The sequence below is a fragment of the Callospermophilus lateralis genome, chromosome 13 (assembly GCF_048772815.1).
Source record: "Callospermophilus lateralis isolate mCalLat2 chromosome 13, mCalLat2.hap1, whole genome shotgun sequence".
NCBI lineage: Eukaryota > Metazoa > Chordata > Mammalia > Rodentia > Sciuridae > Callospermophilus > Callospermophilus lateralis.
Genome location: NC_135317.1, coordinates 34,326,661 through 34,349,976, shown reverse-complemented (window position 1 = coordinate 34,349,976; position 23,316 = coordinate 34,326,661). Strand labels below are relative to the sequence as shown.

General features: G+C 43.6%; 2 protein-coding genes and 1 pseudogene across 8 annotated transcripts in view; 1 reads left to right on the top strand and 2 right to left on the bottom strand.

The window, feature by feature from the left end:
- Mllt10 (MLLT10 histone lysine methyltransferase DOT1L cofactor) overlaps positions 1-5,015 on the top strand; it is a 200,014-nt gene extending 194,999 nt beyond the window's left edge. For 5 of the 7 annotated variants that reach the window (XM_076832028.1, XM_076832030.1, XM_076832032.1 and 2 more), the window contains 2 exons: positions 1,328-1,528; positions 3,267-5,015. In XM_076832028.1, coding sequence (XP_076688143.1) covers positions 1,328-1,528; positions 3,267-3,311 — 246 coding nt within the window. In that variant the 3' untranslated portion in view covers positions 3,312-5,015. Of the gene's footprint in view, positions 1-1,327; positions 1,529-2,155; positions 2,283-3,266 lie in introns of those variants that run through there. The other 2 variants (XR_013088481.1, XM_076832031.1) reach the window with 2 other exon arrangements.
- Positions 5,016-14,511: 9,496 nt separating this feature from the next.
- The window catches only part of Dnajc1 (DnaJ heat shock protein family (Hsp40) member C1), a 227,311-nt gene continuing 218,506 nt past the window's right edge, over positions 14,512-23,316 (bottom strand). Inside the window, exons 11-12 of the mRNA XM_076831552.1 lie at positions 17,044-17,465; positions 14,512-14,680 (exon numbers count right to left, since the gene is read on the bottom strand). Coding sequence (XP_076687667.1) covers positions 14,612-14,680; positions 17,044-17,465 — 491 coding nt within the window. The 3' untranslated portion in view covers positions 14,512-14,611. The remainder of the gene's footprint in view (positions 14,681-17,043; positions 17,466-23,316) is intronic.
- Positions 21,191-22,579, bottom strand: LOC143379488 (dynactin subunit 4 pseudogene; annotated as a pseudogene).

Below are 23,316 nucleotides of genomic sequence, written 5' to 3'. Positions count from 1 at the left end.
TGTGATACACCCACATCAACTCTATCAAGAAATCTAAAGTCAGATTATATCACTCTGCTCAAAACCTTCCACCGGCTTCCCATTTTGAGAGTCTTCATGATGTGGAACTGTGAGTCCTGCATTCTTCTCCCACATCCTGTGTACTTACTCCAGCCTCACTGAACTCCTTGCTGGTCTTGGGTGTGCTGCTCTGTGGGCCACTGGCACTGGCTGATCCACCTGCCTAGAGGTCCCCTCCTTACTCCATGTCCACTCATCTCTTTGTCCAGATGTTAACTTCTCGATGAGATCTGCCTTAACCAGTCTATTTAAAATTGCAAAGGGACCACCCTACCCCAGCAGGCTCTCTCACATACCCCTTTCCCTTTTCAATAATCACATTGGAACATTTTTGTCTTATTTGTCTCTCCCTGATCTCTCAGGGTAGGCAGCCAGGGACCCTGTCTCCCTAAAAAACAGTGCCTGCTTCATAGTAAGTACTCAGGAAATGTCTGTTGAGTAGAGTGTATGTTTGCTATAAAGCAATAGTTCATAACTTCATTAAGAGAGACCCTTTGTGGTAAGGGAAGGGTTTGGTTCACATGATGCACCCCTCTTCTTTGTGTGTATTGGGGGGAGAGGGATATTGGGGATTGAATCCAGGTGCGCTTTACCACTGACCTACATCCCTTCTCTTCATCTTCTCTTCCTCTCCTCTTCTCTCCCTCACTTCTCCTCTCTTCTTTCCCTCTTCTCTCTTCTCCTCTCTCCTCATGGACAGCATGCCTTTATTTTATTTGCTTATTTTTGTATATGGTGCTGAAGATTGAACCCAGTGCCTCACAGATGCTTAGGCAAGTGCTCTACCACTGAACTACAACCCCAGGCCCCAGTCCTTTCTTTTAATTTTTTTATTTTGAGGCAGGTTTGCACAAAATTGCCAAGGTTAGCCTTGAACTTGAGCTCCTCCTGCCTCGGCCTCCTCAGTCATTAGAAATACAGGCGGGTGTCACTGTGCCCAGCCACATGATACCTTCTGAATCAGAGATAACTGTGACTAACTTGTGCTCTTGTCCTTGATCATCATGGGCAACCTAATTTGAACGGAGGTCTTCTATATTTGCCCTGTTTTGAAAATAAGCTGTTCACTGGTGATATTGACATTTTATAGTAGATGGGGATTATTCAATGCAGCTTGTTTTCTAAGTCAGATTCTTGATTTCCTTAATAGTGTGAAGTGACACATCACTTAAATATCTAATGTTTAAAGTGAAGAGAGAAATATAAAAGGCTGACGCTGCTGACTTCTGTGACTAGGAACTTATTTTATCCCATGGTTTGGCCTTAGGAACAGCACCAGGCCTTTCTGTATCAGCTGATGCAGCACCAGCAGCACCACCCACCGGAACTTCAGCAGCTGCAGATCCCTGGCCCTGCGCAGATACCCATCAACAACCTTCTTGCAGGTACTCAGGCGCCCCCACTTCACTCGGCTACCACCAACCCCTTCCTCACCATCCATGGAGACAGTGCAAGTCAGAAAGTCACAGTAAGTGTGTGTTCTGTGTTACAGCTGATGAAGTAATAAGAACTGTATTGATTAATCACAGAAGATTGTTCTCTAGTCTCTTTTAAAAAACATATTATTCCTCTGATAAACCAGTTATTTCAGCAGCTGGATATTATAAACACAAAGGATCTAATCCAATTTATATACTTCTTGAGTATCTTGATTTTAATCTGCATATAGGTTTGCATCTGTTGTATAATTTTCAAAATGAAAATGTTTTAGTTAGCAAGTTGTATGGGACAGTTCAATCCAGCGAAAATAGCTGTTTTCTTAGTGACTTTGCTTATTGATTTTGCTAATTATATGGAACAGTCTGTATATTTTAGGACTATTTCTATTTTGATACAGAGTATTTTTAAAAATTGAATTATAACTAATATATAAATTTTAGAACAGGTAATAAAAGTATTCCGTATTTTTAAAAAAGTAAATCACAGTCACATTTTATTGGAGTTTAAATATTTTATTACATGTAAGTGATAGCATCTTACCCTTTCAATGTAAAAGTTAAGATAAATTAACAATGGATGCAGGAACAGTATGCTGTACATACAATGGCACACATTTTAAGGCTGTTTCTTTCTATTAATTCTCCCCTTCAATCAGGTCTACTTTACTGGAGTATAAATGTGTCCCCTAAAGTCCAGTTGAGGGCAGAACCCTGTTAGATGAAGGATATTGGGATATAGAATGGAGACTGGACATCAGGAAAAGGAAGAAGGGGAAGAATGAGGTGGGAGACTTGGCAAATAAAAGTGTTAAAAGTCACAATGTTTGCTATTTCCCATTACTTTTGAAAAATTTCTGTCTACTGTGTTTTTAGTCTAAAGAAAATTTAGTTTTTATTTAGTAATGAGAACTGGTTGAAAATATAGGATAATTGTTTTTCATTAACTCTTTAATGGTTTTTGTTTGTCTTCTTGTTTTGCCAACTTCCTGATTGTGAATACTGTTATTACAAATCTTGTTACTTCTCCACTATTTTGCTAACATGGGAAATATCAGTGATTCTATTAATTTAGAAATTTTTGTACTCTTTTTTTCTACTCTTTTGTTCACTAGTTTTTCCTTTTGTGTTAAAAAGTGAATAAATTGCAAACTAATGTTTCCTGAGTTATATAGTATGAGATGTATTTTTGGTAGGAGAACCACAGTAATAAATATAAAAATAAACAGATTACCTACCGATTAGCTAATAGGGGTGAGCAGGGCTAGGAAGTGAGACTCACCACTTCCCTGCCAGGTGGCAGGCATCCTTGTCAGATACATGGCGTATGCGATTTCACCCTTTAACAGGTAGTGACTGCACTTGTTTATAACAGCAAAAGGAGATTCAAAGAGGTTAAAGCTCAAAGGACAAATAGTAAATGTGGGACCAGAGCCTGTGACTTTCATAGCCCATAGAAAAACTCATCATAAAGTTGATTTGGGTGGATGAATTCTGCATTCTTGCCTTGGGAATTCTATCCCACAGGTGGGCACACTGCCTCTTTTATTTTGGAATACTACTGAATTTGCTGTTTTGAAAGTAGTTACTATTAAATTCATGGCTTTACATTATACTGAAAAGTAGCCATGCCAACTTGCAGAAGAAAAGGCATAACTGTATACCACATTTTATCTGTTAACGATTTCGGTTAAAGAGGATAATACCACAAGCGTTGTTCAAAATTTATTCAACTAATGCATCTGATATTTTTGTTTGTTTTAACTGCAGAGACTTAGTGATAAAACCGGGCCTGTAGCTCAAGAGAAAAGTTGACATTTGAGAAGTATCTAAAAGTTGCTTATCCTGCTGCTCTGGCACTTCACCTGGCTGCTGTTGCAGTCCTTGCTACAGCTATGAAGAAACGCAACAAGAAACCGCACAACCAAGGATTGCCACAGGACTTCTTGTAAGGCTTTGATTAATTTTCTTGTTGCTTTGTTGCACTGAAATGGAATTCCCACATCCCTACCCCCACCCAAAAGTTTTTGAACTTTCAGAGAAAATTTAATAACTTTTGTCAATGAAATAATTTACATGCAATGAGTTTATCAACCCATGAAAAGTTTAATGTAGTTGGTGCACAACTAGTTTTGTTATAAATTAGAGATACAAATAGCAAAACTAAACACTTGTTCCATATACAAGCTACTTGGTCTTGTACAAGTTGGAATATGAAATATGATCTCTTATTTGGGCTCCGTTGTGCTTGCTCTCTGTAAGTCAGATCTTAAATTTCAAGGAACTGTCAACTTTCTTTTCCTGTAGTTTTTATTCATTAAATATTGCAATTATATAGGTCATCTACTACAAACTTTGTTTAAAAAGTTGCCTTTCTAATGAGATTTGGCCAGTTTTGGTAATCAAGTTAGGATAGTAATGTCTACTTCTGCTAAAGGTAATTTTCATTTGCTAAATGCTTTTTCTTAATGTTTTTAAAGAGACCTTGAGTTCTAAGGCTGCTGGGGAAACTAGATCAATTCAAAGCAAAAGACTTCTTTCAGAAAGAGGCTACTCTGGAAACTGCTGGTAGGGTCTGGCCTTAACCAAGTGCCTATTAGCACCTTCCGGGGTGGAAGCGGCTCTAGACAGCAGGTCTCCAGCCAGCTAGCCCTGTGAGTAGAAGAACAGCACTTTCACCAGCAGCCTTCCCCATGCTTCTGCCTTTATTGAAAACTTTCTATGCCACTGTAGATAGCTCAGGCAAAACTATTACCTGGGTATTTATCCACTAATGAGTCACAAGAAAATGAGTGGATTTTATAAGAGTATATGTTTGTTTTATTTAAACAGCTTCCCATTACTGACCACACACACACACACACACACACACACACTCACTCTCACTCACTCTCTCTCTCACACTCACACTCACACTCACACACCACTACAGTTCCCAAAGCAGGTGAAACCTGTATTACATCCCTTCCACTTCAGGTAGCCATGCTCTTGATGTGACAGTACGGCAGAGTAATAAATTAACAATTGGGGACATAATCATTGATCTGTTCTTAAATGTGTGAATTATTAGTGGAAAAGACCCAGCTGTAATTAGACCTCCACTGTGTACTTAGCTGGAAGAACATGTTAATTCTGCAATATGTCTCTTGGTTAAACATTGCACAGTTCTTACCTCATTTCTGTAAATAAGGTTTTGTGAATCTGTTTTGTATTGTGAAAAATTCATAAGATAACATTGATATTTTGATTTGTAATATTTCTAATTGGTAGATTTAATTGAAAAGTAAAATTAATTTATTTTTATATGTTCAGGGGAATTTTAAAGAAAGTCAAGCCTTTTGTAGATAATTAAAAAAATCAGTGTGGTTTATTTTACTTATTTAACCCACTGGTTGTTATTCTGTAACGATTTGTATAAATGGTAAATTTTGAATGTGTTGTTATTTTACCTAGATGTAAAATTCCACATGTATTAAAATGTACAAAGTTTTTGTTAATAAAATTTAATAATGTTCATAACCCTGTGCCATTCTTGTTTGGTAGGGGCCACAGCATGTAGTGCATTCCAGCAGGCCTGGGTGGGCTTTTTATTGGGAGTATCTGTAGAATGTCTCCTCAGAGTTATCTAAACTCTTCATGAGTGGATTTTGTTGTACAGTGTGAGAACTGTGTGCAGAGCAAGGCAACCACATACTCAGAGACTTCAGAAAATCATGAGAGGAGAGAGGAGAGAATGCACTCATTCTCTTTAATGCAATAAAGAGGGAAATCATCTCAGTGGAGATAAAAGGAAAATCATTTCCAGATGAGATCATTCATTGTAGCCCATTAGTAAAGTAGCATTCATACTTGGTAAAGATTAAATTTGTCCGGTTTAAATAGTCAGCTATGGGGCTGGGATTGTAGCTCAGTGGTGGGGCTGGGGTTGTAGCTCAGTGGTAGAGCACTCGCCTCCCACGTGCAAGACCCTGGGTTCGATCCTCAGCACCACATAAAAAAATAAGTGAAATAAAGGTGTTGTGTCCAACTACAATTAAAAAATAAAAATTTAAAATAAATAAATGGCATCCTCTGAAAGAGAAATACAAATTTAGTTGATGGTTCCTGGGTTAGGTCTTGGAAGCATCAGAATTGCCTATGGGATTTTTCAAAACAGTTTTAATTGAATCAAAATATACTGATCTGGGGGCTGGGGATGTGGCTTGAGTGGTAGTGTGTTCGCCTGTCATGCGGTAGGCACTGGGTTCAATCCTCAGCACCACATAAAAAAATAAATAAAATGAAAAACTTGTGTCCACCTAAAACTAAAAAGTTTTTTAAAAAAACCCAAATATACTGATTTGTTTCTGGTAATTAAGGGTTCAGTGAATAAGAAAAACTGGTTCTAGGTTCCTGGAGAGAGGGATTGTGTGTGTGCATGTGTTTTTCCTCCTTCCCGCTGCTGCTTCCTCTTTGGTAGGAACCCTTCCCAGGGGCAATTAACCACTGAGCCACATTCCCCAGCCCTTTTTATTTTTTATTTTGAGATTGGGCCTAGCTATGTTGTTTAGGGCCTCGCTAAATTGCTGAGGCTGGCTTTGAACTTGCAGTCCTCCTGCCTTACCCTCCCAAGTCTCTAGGATTATAGATGTGTGCCACTGTGCACAGCCCTGGAGAGTTTTTAAATACACAGATGAAAATTATTTGATTCTGATTTGCTAGAATGACAGGTGGTTCATCCATTATTTATTTCTTTAATTTGCAAACTCTCCAAACAATTGACAATAAATGAAATATTACTTGGATGTGCAGTTTCTAACTTAATCTTAAAAGAATGTCCTTGCTGGGGATGTAGCTCAGTGGGAGAGCACTTGGGGGGCTTATGTGAGCCCAGAGTTCCATCCCTAGCACCACCAATAAAAACCAAACATATACTTTATTCTGGTCCTTATCGGTAGTAGCCCCTTGGTGTGGCTTGTGTGCTTTCAGTGCTCACTGGCCTGTGGCCCTGAGGGTGAGCCTGGCTGCCTTGCTGGCTCTCAAATGAGCCTTGTGCTTGAGGAAGCATCTGAAGAGCTGCTACTGAGTTGCCAGCCCTGAGGGGCTTGCCTTGGCTGGATCTTGAGTCACCCCTGTGCATTGGGCCCAGGGATGTGCTGGGTTGTGGTCAAGATCAAGCACGAAGAGTAAAGGCCAAGAAAAACAAGCCACCATGTTGTTTTCTTAATTTTGTATCACCAAGCAGGGGAGGGAAGGAAGGAATGATCCCTAAACTGTGTGGACAGGCAGAATACCTGGGAATTTTATGGGAAAGGTGCAAAAGGAATTTTGCTTTTGTAAGTGGGTCACGTACTTTTGAATAGAAATCTCAAATACTGTTCATCTGCTTTATTTGTTGTCAGTGTTTCATTTTCCACATTATCTGTGTAAATTAAACTAGATCTTTTGGAATCAGATAGCTGTGAACTTTTATACACGTTTAGAAATCTGTTAAAAAATTGTTTATGTTGTGGCGCTGGGGATAGAACCCAGGGCTTTGCATGTGTGTGTGAGCGTCTACCACTGAGCTACATACACCAGCCCAGGAAGTTGTTTTTTAAATTATTTTTCATGTTGTTGAAAGTTCAATCCAACTGTTATTTGCAACAAAGGAAATGTGTTTTGCACACCTCTTGACTGACTGTACCGTTCTGTAAGATTCCTGTGAAATGTGGATTTCGTTTGACTTTGTTCAGAAACAGCTTGAGTTTGGCAGCTCTTCCCTGTGGAGCAGATTCCTTCCTTGGGTGAGGGACACAACCCTTCCTGTGGTCTCAGACTTCTCCTTTATAACCACTCAAATTTCTCCAGCTGTTCGGGGTCTGGCTTGTAGTTGTGACTGTAGAGCAGACACTGCATAGGCACCTGCAGGGCACTTTAACACTGTTATATCCTCACAGTTTTGTGTTTGTGGTAGTAGGGATTGAACCCAGGGACACTCTGCTGCTGAGCAACATCCCCAGCCCTTTTTTATTTTGCAGCAAGGTCTCGCTGAATTGCCCAGGCTCACCTCAAACTTGGCGATCCTCCTGCCTCAACCTCTGGAATAGCTGGAATTCCAGGTGTGCACCACACCTGGCATCATAACCACTTTTAAAAATGTGAGTGCTGGGGGTGTAGCTCAGAGATTCAGCATTTCCTGAAATGCAGTCACATTATAATCAATGTGATCAATCCAATGTGTGCAACCCAAATGTGTGGCTTTAGCTCCCAGCACAGTTCCACCCTCCCTATAGCAGAACTAGGGTTATGCTGTTCTCACTCTCTGCCTCTCCCAGGTGCCAGTGGTAAAGAGAAACAAAGACCTGGATGTGGCTGCAGGTGGAACTGGGATGTCCTTGATTCTGCATTAATTGTGAGCTGTAGCCAAGGTGTGTTTCCACCTGCCCTTTCCAATGGGGCGGGGGTAGGGGCTATGCAAACCTGGACCACTGTGCTCAAGCACTGCTACCCTGTCATGGCCACAGAGCACACAGAGTGCAGTCAAGGCCCAATGGCACAGGGACTGGAGAGGAACTAGTGAAGAAACAGAAGACGGCTGCGGCTATAGCTCAGAGAGTGCTTGCCTAGCACGCCCAAGGCCTTGTTCAGTCCCCAGCACTGCAGAAAACAAACACAGGAGAAACCCCAGGGGGACTGGAAATCAAACTGATGTTGACACCTTCGTGGTTTATCCCACTGTGAAACTTGGGCACCATAAACATAGACTTAAATGCACACTCTTGGGTTTTATGAGGAAAACTCTGCTGGACTGAAGCTTTCCTGCTTTTCTTGGTCCAAGTGAAGAGAAGCAGGAGTTGGGACCTCATAAACCAGGGCTCGGGGTTGAAGTGAGTCGGTTTTAGTGCGCTGACTGCTCCCTGGCTCACTCAGCCACCCAGGCCAGGCTCTTTCTTCTCCTGCCCCAAATGTCCACACTCGATTTTTAAATTCCAGGGGTTGTTTCCTGCAGGGCTGGTGGGTACCCAGGGCCCCATGCATGCCAGGCAGGTGCTCTTCCCAGAATCAGGGCAGGTCTAGGTGTGGCCAAAGGGGAAGTTTCCAGTGGGATTTTGTCACCGAGTTCTTCAACAGGGGAACAGTGAGGTCAAGTCCACGCAGACACCACTGTTTACCATGGCGACATCTTCCTCCTGGAACACTCTGTAGCCAAGAGGATTTGGTTTAAGTGATTAATTTATCTTCTGTTTTACACAGTATTTCTTTTTGAGTAATGAGGAAATATGGGAGGCTGTTCATTTTCCTTTATGACTGACTCAGGATGCAGAACACAAAAGAGCAGCTCCCTCTTCGCCACCCCAATCCTACTCAATTTCTTTCTCTAACACTAGGCTGTTGTGAAGGGCGTCGACCACGGGCTTCCTGAGTTCCCTTGTGGGACACAGGAGGTGCCGCCTGGGGGCCTCTCCTCACACTCTCAGTTTGGGCCTGTTCATTCATGGTAGCAAAGGCAAGATGCAGGCAGTTGCTGTCCTACAGAACGTTTCCAGCGCCATGACATTAGGTTCCTGGGGCAGTTCCTGCATGTGACACAAAGGAGGACAGGAGAAGGTAACTTGACTGCTGCGAGGGGTTTTCAGGAAGCCTGTGCTCCTTGGCTTCAGCCTGAGCAGCTGGGTGTGTTCCTCTGGCCCAGGTGCCAGCTCTTGGCTGTGTCCCAGGCAGGAGGGAAGAATGTGCCCCAGCAACCCCTTCACTGACATGCGTCTGTCCTCTGGTGCCAGTGGTCCCTGTCTGTCCTGGGCAGTCATTCTTCCTTTACCAGCCACAGAGGAACAACCAGCTGCTTGGTTTTCTGGCATATTCATTTAGCTCCCAAGTGAATAGAGTCCAAGGTTGCAGCCAACAGGTCACCCACACAGGAGATGGGTGACAGCAGGACAGAGGGTGGGCTTCCGCAAGGGCAGGGAGGACAGGCACTGCTGACTGCCTCTATGACTAGAAAGACCAGTCCCCGCCTAGACCTCAGCCCCGTGACACGGCCGACCACCGTTACAACCTGCAGAGGACTTTGATGAGCCTCCCCAATCCTTGCAAATGGCCCAGGGAGGCTGTGGGCACCCTGAAGGGCCAAAACAGTTCAGAGGCCACTCATCTGACAACCTTGGGTTTGGTCTGTGAAGCCAACACCCAAGCTGACCCCGACCTGACATAGCACCTGTGTCTGCAGACTCAGAAGGGAAGTCACACATGCTAATGAAGTTGGCTTTGCTTAGGACCTTAACTGGGGTGATGACGGGGCCTTAAAATTTAGGATGAAATAGCCATCTTCCCAACCTCGACAGGTGAAGTCACCGCAGTCACGCCGTTCTCTTCCGAAGCCTTGCCTCACCTTGTCCACTAGGGGCAAGCCCTGGTCTTAAAAGGCCTGAGACCACCTGGGTGGTGTGGTGGCAGTGGAGGGCCTGTGGGGGTCTGGGGGTCAGCTTGGCACACCACCACCCCTCCTGGGCTTCTTAAATCAAAACATACTGAAATCTCTCTGCCATTCTTCCTCTGGGGGGGGTCCCTCCAGGATCTGCAGGCATCTGGGAGTGGCCGATCTGCAGGCATCTGGGAGTGGCCATCTGTTAGCAATACCCCATTACCAGGGTGGCCAGGTAACCGAATGGCCCTAGCTGGGTCTAAACTGGGACTGTCCTGGGCAGTGTGGGACACATGGACTCCCTGTGTATACACAACATCACGGTTTACACGTCACCATTTTAATTTCAGGAAAAAGCCTATCTGCTAAAACAGATAACTACAGCAAATACCTTGACGACTTGAGCAGGGATAGATGCCTGCTGTTTACAGTTCCTCAGCTCTCTATATTGGAGGGGTCTTGGGAGTGGGGTGGCACATGTCAAGGCAAAGTCCAGCCAGCAAGAGGCACTTCATAAGGCATCCATAAACTTTTCCAGTGGGAAGTTATTTTAAGATTTGATTTTCAAATGGAGACGGGAGTTTGCAAACACCAGTACAAGAGTAAAGCCGTTGGCCGCCGGCTTCTAGTTGAAAGTGCCCTAGCGGGGCAGAGCCCACATGGAGCCATCAAGGAGAGAGAGGCACGCAGGAGGTCTGCATCGTTCCCGAGGCAAATTTCACAGAAGAATCGGATGACCTGCTGAAAATCTAAGCAATTTGCTTCCCTGATGCCCACTCCCCACCCCGTCCCCTGACAGAGCATTCTAAGGCACAGCTGGGAGAGAAACCCAGCTCAGCCTGACCGCACGGAGAGTGGCTGTCGGCCCTGCCGGGCAGCCTAGAGCCTATTGGCCCAGCTGGGTCTTATGAGGACAAATGAGATAAGTGGGTTTTAAGAATTGGTGCTCTCAGGGTTTTAAAGAAATGGTAGTGCTAAGACTTGGGCCCTTAATGGGGAAAGTACATTTAAATCATTAAAGCATAAGACTCGAGAAGATGAAGGCAGAGATCCCAGGGCAGGGCTCCCTCGCAGAGCCACTGGCCTGGCTGTTCAGAGCTGGGCAGGAGCAGATGCCTGGCCGTGCCTGCTATCCATAGAGGGAGGGAGCCAGTGCCCAGGGCCTGCCCAGTGCTTTGTCCAAACAACTCAACAGAAACAGACATCTGCCATCTGCTGCTCTCAGCCCGGTTGGGTTCGAGTGGAGACTCTGGATGGGATGGATCCCATGGCTCAGGCCTTGCCCACCTCCTCAGGTGCCAAGCCCTCTTCTCCCTAGGAACCATACGCCTTTTCCAAACCTTAATCCAACCGTCTGGCACAACATGGTCCCAACACCTTCCTCACTAGGCTCAAGGTGGCCATCAGACATTAGCACTTGCATTTTACTTACCAAAAACAAACTTCAGAGGCTAAACTAACTTGTCCAGGCCCCAGGTCATCAGTCGCCCAGCTGAGGTCTGAACTGAGGTGCAGCCTCGGGTTCTTCTTGGTCCACCTTGGCCTCCTGGCTGCCTTAGAATAATCATTACAGCACAGGCGTTGGCCTTTTTGGGTGAGACCAGTGGGGGCCTGGTGGATGATTAGGCCCTCTCCCTGAGAATGACAATTGAAGACACAGGAAGATTCCGCAGAGCTGGTGAGTCCACATAGGGACCCAAATGGGCCCTGGGCTTGGAGGCTAGGAATGAGAACGGAGGGAACCTGATGCTGGCCCATCAGCTCTGCTGACGGTGTCCACAATCACACAGAGATGATGGTAATGGAGGCTTGGACAGTCAGAAAGAAACCTAATACCTATTGCTTTTGACCAGCTGGGTAGTGTGTTCAAGATTTCACAATTATCTCATCACCCAACAACCAGAGCAACTACCATTATTCTCTGTTTAAGGATTAAGATAACAATCTTGACGTCACATAGCTCAGTAGACACTGGGGAGCTAGTACCCCCACCTCCCAACCTCCAGTGGGGTCTGACTGCACACATGCCACACACAGCAGGACAGTAAGGGAACAAGACACACGGCCCCTCTGAGGCTCAGGCCTGGAGAAATGGTGCCTTATTTTGGGGATGCTGCCCAAAGTGCTGTTCCATGCAGCACAGTGACTGTCCTCCAGGATCTTTGACTGTTTGCAAGTATCAAATTCACCCCCAAAGACTTAGTAATGGCCTTGTCGAGAATATAACCAAGAATGTCCTACAGACTCTGAAGACCATACTCCGAAGAAGCTGCAGGTCCCTGGAGAGTGCTGCAGAACTGGAATCCCCGCCTCCCAACCTGGGACATTCCACCTTCCTGTGTAGTCAGGCAGGGCAAGACAGACAGACAGACATTCACATGGCAGTGCTCGCCATCTCTCCCCTTCTTAAAAGAAAAAAGCACAGGGGGTGTAGATCAGTGGCAGAGTGCTTGCCTGATGTCCTTGCTGAGGCAGAACAAAAAAGCAGAAAAAGGCCACTTGCACAGCAGCTGGGGAGTGCAGGGAACCCGGATGCTTCTGAAGGGAGGACAGAGGTGGAAAGGTGTGGGAAGGCCCCAGCATGCTGTCTGGGTTGGGCAGTCAGTGAATACAGCTGGTGCCTAGGCTTTGGTCCCCAGGCTGTGTATGTTTTAGGTCCCTTTTGGAGGTGGTTTCACTAGACCACAGCCTTGTGTGTGTTGTCCTCTCACTGGCCTCTGAGAGCCAGGAACCCATGCATGTCTCCCCACTGGTCCTCCTTCAAACCCCTCAACTCCTGCAGTCCCCAGAAGAAGGGGAGCCATGGAGAATGCTACTCACCCAGAAATCAGAGATAGGCCTCTGAAGAGACCATGCCTTAGATTCCCAAGGAGTTGAGAAAAGGTGACAAGTTTGGGGATTCCAGGGTGGAGTGTGTGTGTGTGTTTCTCTGTGTGTGTGTGTGTGTGTGTGTGTGTGTGTGTGTAACAGAAATCCAGTTTAAGATGCTTTAAATAAAAAGGGTGATCTAATGGCAGGATGATCACAGGATGTCACAGGCTGCATGGCAGATAGGTCTGAGGCTGGACCAGAGGGACCCAGGCTTGGAACACAGCCAGGACATTCTCTCGTCTATTCCTCCCCGTGTACTAGTTTTATTCTCTGGAGCTGCCCTAGATAAGGGAGAGGGGGGTGTGTAACCCTGTGAGTGCACCACCTGGAGCCCTCCCCAGGACTCATGGTCCTGGTTTGTTGCTGGGAAGAGGGCAGGTGAGCACTACTGAGTGTGAAGGTCCTGTCCCTCTCCCCTCCTGGCCAGGCAGACACAGCCTCCCTTCCCCAGGACACTGAGGCTGAAGGAAGCTTCCCCATAACTCCGGTGTCCAGTGAAAAGCAAAACAGAGCTGGTCACCTGCTCTTTTGGGGACTAGGCAACTCAGCCTCTGAAGTGTGAGTTCTCCACAACTTCCACTCAGAGCTGTGTGGCGCCCAGGTCAGCTGACACCAGAGGCCTCTTGTCATCTGCTTTTGGGGAGGGGCTCAGGGTTGGCTTACCTGGCTCCATGTCCTCTTGTGAACACTCACTCAGTGCAGTGGTGACCTCTGTCCCCCAATGTTTCCTTCAGAAAGCTGTAGCCTCATTTTAATCCTTAGGGAAGAGTGACACCTTTATAGGCATCTTATCAAGTCATTTCCCTGGAATGTGCCCTGGTCATCTTTGTGTTTTCCAAGCTCAGGCTGCAGTGACGATACTCTGTCCAGCACTGAGCAGATGGTGACAGATTTCAAAAGGGAGACTCAGAAGACAGCACTAGCTCAAACGTGAACAATGAGACCAGCCTCCACTGAGGCTGATGGTACAAAATGGTGACTTTAACTCAGGTCTTGAAAAAACAGGACACAGTTCCATGAGTTTCTAATACTTTTCTGCATGTTCCTTGGCAATTCTATTAGTTGGGGCCACATTTCTACCAAGCAGCCCACACTTCTGACTTTACCACCCTATGTCCAATGTCCTTTGCTCATTTAGACACTTTTTACCTCCTAGAAACACATACTAATTAAGAGAACCTCCTGTTATTCTTAGTCAGCCAGATGGTTTATCTCTAAGCAACTTCATCCTGCTACTCAACCCCAAAGAAGACGTTAATTGTTATGCATTTTATACACACACACACACACACACACACACACACACACTTTTCTTTTTTTTTGGTACTGGAGATCAAACCTAGGGGCACTTTACCCTTGAGCCACCTCCCCAGCCCTTATTTTTCATTTTGAGACAGGGTCTCATTAAGTTGCTTAGGGTCTTACTAAGTTGCTGAGGCTGGCCTTAAACTTGTGCTCCTCCTGCCTCAGCTCCTAAACTGCTGGGATTATAGTCATGCGCCTAGCTTAAATGTTATGCCTTTTAGAGAAACACATTAAATTTGAATTCATACACATTAGTTCATGAGTATGTTCCTTTAACAACATGTATGCCTGGTTGCTAAAACACAGTTTTTGAAACATTCCCCCAAAAGTAAACTTTGCAGGGAGGAGAAATAATCTGTTAAATACCCAAATTCTTTTCTCCCCTTAACACAGGATTTGTTTAAACAATGCAGCACAACATCTATTATTTATTTATTTATTTTTTACTAAGGCACGTTATGTATAGAAATACTGAGGTACAAAATGCAAATTTCTGCATAAGATTTTTGAAATACTCATTTTGGAAAATGAACGTGAATATCATCTTCCAGAACATTCAGCTTTTAGCTTGTTTTTTCTTTTGGACCAGTTCAACCAGCAGCTTGTACCTAGCGATGCAGTCTTCCTGTAGGAAGGAAAAGAAGAGGTGGAACAGTTACAACCTGTTCCTGTGTGTGCAGCTGCGCCAGTGCTAGTGAGGAGGCCTTGTGTCCATGGCCTTGTCCTGGCCCCTTCTGGATTTCCTGGGCAGGCCCAGCTTGGCACAAGGCAGACCTGGTTAGCCGCATTGGACAGGTGAAGGAGGAACTGGTGGAAGCAAGGTGCCCAAGGTGAAAGTGCTAACCAAGGAGTGAGGGCCCAGGGTAGCTGTTTGTGAGGAGTATTCTCTTTACCAGGTTCAACTTGCTAATGATAGCTATTATGTTACATTCCACTGATATCACCTGCCACTTCAGAAAAACCAAGAAACTAGAGACCCAGCAGACAGAATATTACTCTCATTTGTGTCTACCTCTCCCTGGGGGCCTCTGAAACATTCCTGGGTGGGCCAAATCAGCCCGTCCCCAGGACACTGGCCTGCAGGGAGCTCTGGAGTATGTGGAATGCTGTGTGGAATGCTCTATCCTGCTGCCTTGGCTCAGCTGCCTGGAGGTGTTGTACCTTCGGTGGGATTAAAGCAGGGAGGGGGTGATGGTGGACAGGGGCTTCAGAATTCTCACATTGATCTCCAGGTACTTTCCAGAATTCATTCTGTTTCTGTTCAAACAACACTAGCCTTTGTTGAGCCAGGGACTGGGTAAGTAATTCTGTCTAGAGCAGATGACTTTATGAGGTGCTGTGGACATTCCTTTCTGAGGTCTGCAACGTGGCCGTAGTGCACAAGCATCTTCCAGGAAGTACCCTTCCTGCATCTGCAAAGACCACTCACCTATGGTCTTTAAAAATATCAGTGTTTCCTTAGCAGCCATGTGTCCCTAGCTGCCCAGTGTATGGACAACCTAAGTCTGGATACATTAGCCCAAGTGCTGAGCTGAGAGGTGACAAGGCTCTGCCCAGGTGCCCTATGTCCCCATGAGAGGGCTGGCAGGAGCCTCCACAGCCAGGATGGGCACAGCTGCTCCGGGACCCGCTCCTTAAGTCAAGGCTTATGGGAACCCTGCCCTTTCCTGGCTGAAAACAGGGACACTTCCAAACCCCTAGGCAATGGGTTTCTGAGTGTTCTGTCCCAAGGAATCCACAGTTCCAGCTCCTTTATTTCCAGCCATTGCCAATTCATTACACATATAAATGCTGGTGTCCTGACTGACACGAATGAAACTCAGGGTAAATAATTACTTCTGGCAAACCAGTTGGAGAGAGTGGGAGAATCTGTGCTTCCCAAATAGATCAACTGCTAATGGTTTATTTTTCTCCCCAGGAACTCTCAACTAGATAGATAACTAGACCTGTGCACTCAGGGACATGCATGGCCACAAGCTAGATTTTTTCCAACATAGAATTTCAATTAAAAAAAAAAAAAAAGAATGTAAATGAGCATCAGTATGCCCAGAGGCTACTGAGTGATAGGCACAGAAGGCACTAGAGATTGGTTCTTTTGATTTCTGGCATTCCTGATGCCTCAGACTGTGAGAACTCTAGGAGACAAGTGTGGCGGGAAAGGGCATGTTGAAAAGATCACACCCTGAAGCTCTATAGCTCCAAACTGTCAGATCCCAAGCAGGGAGAGCACCGAGCCTGGGGCAGGGGCTGGCTCTCTGTAGGAGACAACCCTTCTTCTCTTCTGAGATTTTGAGAATGACCTGCAGGTGCACTTTAGCAGATACTAAGAGCTGTAAACAGGAAAGAAGTCAATTATAAACAGCCCAGGTTACAGAGGGCAGGTCAAGACCTAAATGTCAGTCCTACACTGACCCCACCCAAGAGAGTCCTGCCTTAGAGCCTCGGGGTGGCCAGGTGCTACAACCAGGTCCAAATTCACATCACAGAACTGATGGTTATCTTGATAATAGCAAGGTAGTTCTACCCCACGGGTCCCTTTGGTTTTAAGCCTTTTACAGAGCAAAGAGGGCCTTGTCATTTTATGACCCATCCCACTTCCAACCATGGCCTGCTGGCTGGCTGCTGCTTCTGTGGTGAGGATGATGCTCGCCAGTTCATGCTTCTTTCAACTGCCTGACTGAGTAGAGCAAACTCTCAAGGAGCCTGGCATATTGTAGAGGTGAAGTGTATGTTCCCAAAATGGAATCTTCTCTGGGAAAAATCAGCTAGTCTGTATAATAACTAAATTTTAGCTTCTTGACCTCACTTACACCCACCAATCAAATGATCACACAGATTCATATGCTAAGGAAAAAATATGCTGGAAGATAACTGGCAAATATGAGAGCAGACGGACAGCTGATGACAGATTTGTGTGTGACAGGGACTGTAGCCACGTTGGTGGGACTCTATACCAGCATACAATCACCTTTCTCCCCATTCACTTACCTTACTCTTAGCTGGGACACATTTGGCTATTTTGTCCCAACGGTCAGAGGCCCCTTTTGGATACTGCTGTAATGCCATTTCCAGAAGCTTCTGCTGATTCTGAGTCCATGGCTCCTCTGTAGCATGAGTTTTCTCTTTTTTCTGGCTCTCCTCATCACTGGATTCATTTTGTTCTGATATATCAAAGTCCTTCTGCCTCTTTCCTTTACACTTCTCTGGCTCAACCTTTGTTACTGCCTGGAGCAGCCTGGCTGCCTTCCTCCTCCGAGGCCGGATTTCAGTGTCTGCTTCCTGCTCTTCTTCCTCCACTGTCCTTCCTGCATCTTCTCGCTGGGTGATGATGTCATCTGGCAAGGTGGTGGCCATCTTGATGGGCCTGGAATTGTGAACTGTGGATCTAAGTTCAGAGAGTCTGACCATCCCTAGGAAAGAAGGCCACAGCACACAGATGACTAGGCAAAGTAAACCCAGGCAACAATGAAAACAGGAGCTGTCTGCAACACATGGGGCAGTGGGCTAGACATTCTGCATACCTTATATTTTTCATACTAATTTAGAAAGATAGGTATCGTTATTTTAATTTTACAAGAAAATCTCAGAAAGCAGAGGAGGTGGGATTTGGACCCACTTTTGTCTGATTTCTTTCCTCTGAGGGATAATAGATATATAAATATGATCAAAGAACACAAGGATCTCTCTGAAAAGGGACAATGTGATATTAGGTAAAGAAGGACATTCTTTATACTCCAGCATTTTCATTATATCTGTTAGCATAACTAAAACAAATCAGGCAAGACTTATACTATGCTGTCTCTGGCATGCACATGAGTAAATTATTCTGTAGCTATTAGAGGAATTTTTAAACATAGAAAATTTTTACTAAAAAGTAAACAAAGGAAGAAATGCAAATAGCTTATAAATGTTTGGGGTGTGCAAATTGAAGCAATAAACTATCATCTTTCAATTATTAAATTGACAAAGACAAGAAAGTATGACAATGTTCAGTACTGGTAAAGATGCAGAAAAACAGGTGCATTCATGTGCTGGTAGTGAGAGCAGAAACTGGTCTTATCCCTGGGCTTTTAGTAAAACATTCTGTGTTGCTATTAAATACTTAATAAGCTAGTCCAGGAAGTGTTTGTGATTTTACTTAATTCTGGGGACTGAGGATGTGGCTTGGTGGCAGTGTGCTTGCAGAACATGTGAGAGCCCCTGGCTCTAATCCCCACCACTGAAATAAATAAACAAACAAATAAATAAATAAAATTTACTTAATTCAAATTAATTTAAGCCTTAATTTCAAATAGCTCTAAGTGGCTAGTGGTTAGAATATCAGACAATAAGGGTACAATCTTTCTGGAGGACAGTTTATCAAATGTAGGTAAACCTTGAAATATGTTTACTTAATGACTATTTTATTTCGAGGAGGTTCTCCTAAGGAAATAATTATGTATGTACAGAATATCTAGCTATTAAGAGGTAGTATTTTACTTATCTCACATTTTGAAGTGATGGTTTCTTTCTTTTTTTTGGGGAGGGGGTCAGCTTTTTTAAAATAAAAGGAAATTCTGCATGTAATAAAAATATTCAAATAGTGTAAGCTCTCTGTCTGGGTTCCCAGGCTCCTTCTTCCAAAGCAATAAAGGATTGGGGTGTGAGACAGAGTGTATGTGTGTTGAGTGTACAAATGTCTAGAAAGAAACCAGTAAAGCACACACTGCATCTGTCTTTGCCTCCCCCTCTTTATGTCTGTGGCAGTACACATCATTTTTAGTGGCTATGAGTGGATCTGTCATGATTGACTGAAATAACGCTTTACAGATAGATATCTGGTTGGTCCTTGTCTGGTGTTGAATGCTACAAACAAACAGCATTGGATCTGTCATGATTGACTGAAATAACGCTTTACAGATAGATATCTGGTTGGTCCTTGTCTGGTGTTGAATGCTACAAACAAACAGCATTTCCCAAGCATGAGCTTCATACTTTTTGATCACGTGTTCTATCAGAAGAACACTTTTGAATATATAATTCTAACATATAATATTTACTTATTCATAAATTATATTAATATATTATAAATGTTCATAATGAAGCACACCCACAAAATAAAATAAATTTAAAGATAAAAATGAGAAATGACAGTTATCTAAAATTTTTAAAAAAATTCTATTTGAAGTAACTTTTATTTGTCAAGAAGTTTTATTTGAGGCTGGGTGTGGTGGTACACACCTGTAATTCCAGTGACTCGGAGGCTGAGGCAGGGGGATAGAAAGTTGGAGGCAATGACCTCAGCAACTTTGCCAGAACCTGTCTCAAAATTAAAAGTAAAAAAAGGCTGGGGATGTAGCACAATGGTAATCAATCACCAATACCTACCTACCTACCTACCTAAATAAATAAATAAATAAAATTTAAACATTAAAAAAAATCTGTGTGTATGGGGTTACTAGGAATTGAACCCAGTGGCCTTTTACCACTGAGCTACATCCCCACTTTTTGTTGTTGTTGTTTGTTTTTCTTTGGTACTGGGGATTGAAGACAGTGCTACTTCACCTAGCTATTTTTATTTTTATTATATATTTTATTATTATTTTTATTTTTTAACTTGAGACAGGGTCTTACTAAGATGCTTAGGGTCTTGCTAAATTGCTGAGGCTCGCCTTGAACTTGCAATCCTCCTGAGTTGAGTTGCTGGGATTACAGGTATGGGCCACCATACCCAGCCCTAAAAACACTAAGTGAAACAAAACATCATTATGAAAATATTATTAATATTAAAAACAAAGAGACTGAGAAGTTGTTTAATATTGGGTAAAATACTAAGTTAGCAGGTTAGTTCCAAATTCTGTTTATTTTGGTGTCTGATTTTTTTAATTAATTAATTTATTTTAATTAGGTATATATGACAGTAGAAAGTATTTTGATTCATTGTACACAATTGCAGCACAACTTTATTTCTCTGGTTGTACCCAATGTAGCATCGCATCATATGTGCAGTCATACATGTACCTAGGGTAATGATGTCCATCTCATTCCACCATCTTTCCTACCCCTATGCACCCTCCCCACTGCTCCCTCCACTTTGTCCAATCAAAGTTCTTTCATTTTTCCTATGCCCCCTGCCTCCTATTATGGATCAGCATCCACTTATCAGAGAGAACATTTGGCCTTTGGTTCTTTTAAGATTAGCTTACTTTGCTTAGCATGATATTCTCCAACTCCATCCATTTACCTGCAAATGTCATAATTTTATTCTCTCTCTCTCTTTTTTTTTACTCAGAAAATTTTATTAAGTTAAAAAGGCAGAGCAGAAAAGAGAGGATGAGGGGTAAGAACAAAGACTGCGTCCTATGGCAGCATTCATTCCTAGGTATTGGGGCAAAACTTAAAACAAATGGAATTTGCTACCTTCTTGATATGACATGTAATTCCTTGCTTCTTTCACATTCTTAAAAGAAAAAGCTTCATATTGTTCTGGGAAAAAATTAAAAGCAACTGATAAATTAGTGTCCCATATTCATCTAGAAAGAGGGTAAATGAGAGTGCCTTATTTCACAGGTTTTTCCAAACATCACAAAACTAAAGATAATATGTCAATTCTATTTTTTTTTTTTTGCTAAACATAAATCTATGATAAAATGAGAGCCATGTTGGCAAATAAAGGGGTATGTTTTAGATGATATATACTGGAATGCAGAAAGCAGCTGGTACATTGAGACCAATGCTGGATCATTAAAAGCAGGTCCACCTTTGGGTTATCACTGTTAAGTTTCAACTGTCAGATTGTGCTCCTTTGTGAGATCAAATCAAGAGATAGTAGAGTCAGTTTCTCAGGTGGTAAATCTAACACCACTCTGAGGAACAGCCATCCCCTTTACTGGGATGGGGCTATGTTGTGACTCAATGTGCAGGGCTCAGTGAGGGAAACACAGATTGACTGGTGTCAATAGAGGTGACAGTAAGAGGAACAGCAGTTACCCTGTGTTCCTGATGCCTGGCTTGTGCTCCTACTCTTAGGAAGAGGACCGAGTAGCGCATGGGTACAACATGATAAAAAAAGCCTAATGAAGCAGGAGCTTCCATGTTTTAACACAGGTCTGTGCTGACATTGTCTCAGGTGGAATCTGCCCACCAAAGTAACCTTTTAACGAAGAAGCAGGCCCAAGCTGAGTTGCACATGCTGGGTGAGCCAGATGACTTCTGTGCTTTGGTCACTTTCTTCAATGGGGCAGATTGGAGCTGCCAGGTTTTTAAAATCATGCTTCATCTTGAAGGGCACGGTCACTTCACCCTCCTCACATTGGGGGGTAACTTTGATGAAAATGCCCACTTTGTTGGCCTTTCTGAAGGCTATAATGTCAGGATCATCCTGAAAATCCTGGGGTTCTGCCAACTCATCATATTCTGCTGCTGCATCCTTGCCAGCTAAAATGAGCTCCCAAAGAGGTGCCACCACCTTAGCAGTGCTATTGATATCATCAGGATCCCCCTTCTCACACTCAAACAGAGTCGCATGGGTAAGGTTTTCCACAGGATTTGTAAGAGGCAGAAGGACATGGCTCTCTTCCATGTAGAGAAAATTGGGAATTGACATGATTCTCACTTCTGGAATATAATTGACAGCAACCAGTTAGATTTTAAATTTGATAGATGTTGTATTAAATTCTGGCTTGCTCAAATTATGTTCACATTTTTAGCATTACAGGGACCGTTTGATCAGAAGATGTTTGTGATAAGGATAGAGTTGTGAAGCACAAATTGGTTGGAAGTCAGGCTGTAAAAGGCGCTGCTGAAGGGTAGTCACCTCTGTTAAATTTACTGGTCTTGTGTAATAGTCTTCAGGTAGAGGTTTCACTTCATCCACGGCCTGAGTTGGCTCAATCTTTATCACTTTCTGGTCCTCTCCTTCTTTAAGGGAAAGCCCAGCAAGGGTACTGATGGATACACCAGCTCGTGGTAGCTGAAGCCTGGTTCCAAGACTATATCTGTCCAAAAAAGCCAGAGGCATATAGTTTCTACGTCGTGCCAATTTCTTGTGATCTCACTCAACCTTCTCTTTCTGAACAAGCTGCTAGTAATATTCAATCAATTTGTTCATCCATTGTGTGTGTGAAGATTTTCTGGTTCCTGCCAACCACCACTAGCTACAGATTTGTCTGCCATGCCCACATCTCTAGATGTCCAGTGACAAAATCCACAGGCCAAGTAATAGGCTTTCTTCATGGTGGTTTTTGGCTGGGTCATCTGGGAGCTGTGTGGAGATGCTTGTTGCCCGGGTAAATAGTGTGTGCATGCAGCCAGGACAGTCAAAGCAGTTGGCACATCTATTTTTTTTTTTTTAGTTTGGCTTCAGCTGATGGCATATTTTCTAAGCAACTGGGACAATAATGGGAGTCCACCTCGTGACACACACATTCCAGTGACCGCAGCTCGCTATAATAGCAGCAGAAGTAGAGCTGCCAATGCGGGCCCAAACCTTCTTTTCTCCTTGGACTAGATAGAGAACGGGCTCCGACTACAGCAAGGGCGCCATCTTGGAGAAGGAGGAGCCAACCTTTATTTTCTTTTAATGTTCAGTAATATTTCATTGTGTATTTATACCACGGTTTCTTTAACCATTCACCTATTAAAGAGCACCTAGGTTGGTTCCACAGTTTAGCTATTGTGAGCTGAGCTGCTATAAACATAGATGTGGCTGTGTTACTACAGTATGCTGATTTTAAGTCCTATGGGTAGGGACTGAGAAATGGGATAGCTGGGTCAAATGGTGGTTCCATTCTAAATTTTCTAAGGAATCTCCATACTGCTTTCCAGAGTGGTTGAACAAATTTGCAATCCCATCAGCAATGTATAAGTGTGCCTTTTCCCCCACATCCTTGCCAACACTTATTGTTGTCTGTATTCTTGATAACTGCCATTCTGACTGGTGTGAGATGAAATCTTAGCGTAGTTTTGATTTGCATTTCTCTAATTGCTAGAGATGTTGAACATTTTTTCTTATATTTGTTGATTAAATGTATATCTTCTTCCAAGAGGTGTCTGGTGAGAGATAGGGGCTTAATCTCATTTTGCTGCATATGGATTTCTAGTTTTCCCAGCATCATTTGTTGAAGAGGCTATTTTCCTCCAATGCATGTTTTTGGTGCCTTTGTCTAATATGAGATAACTGTATTTATGTGGGTTTGTCTCTGTGTCTTCTATTCTGTACCATTGATCTACATGTCTATTTTGGTGCCAATACCATGCCAATATTGTTACTATAGCTTTGTA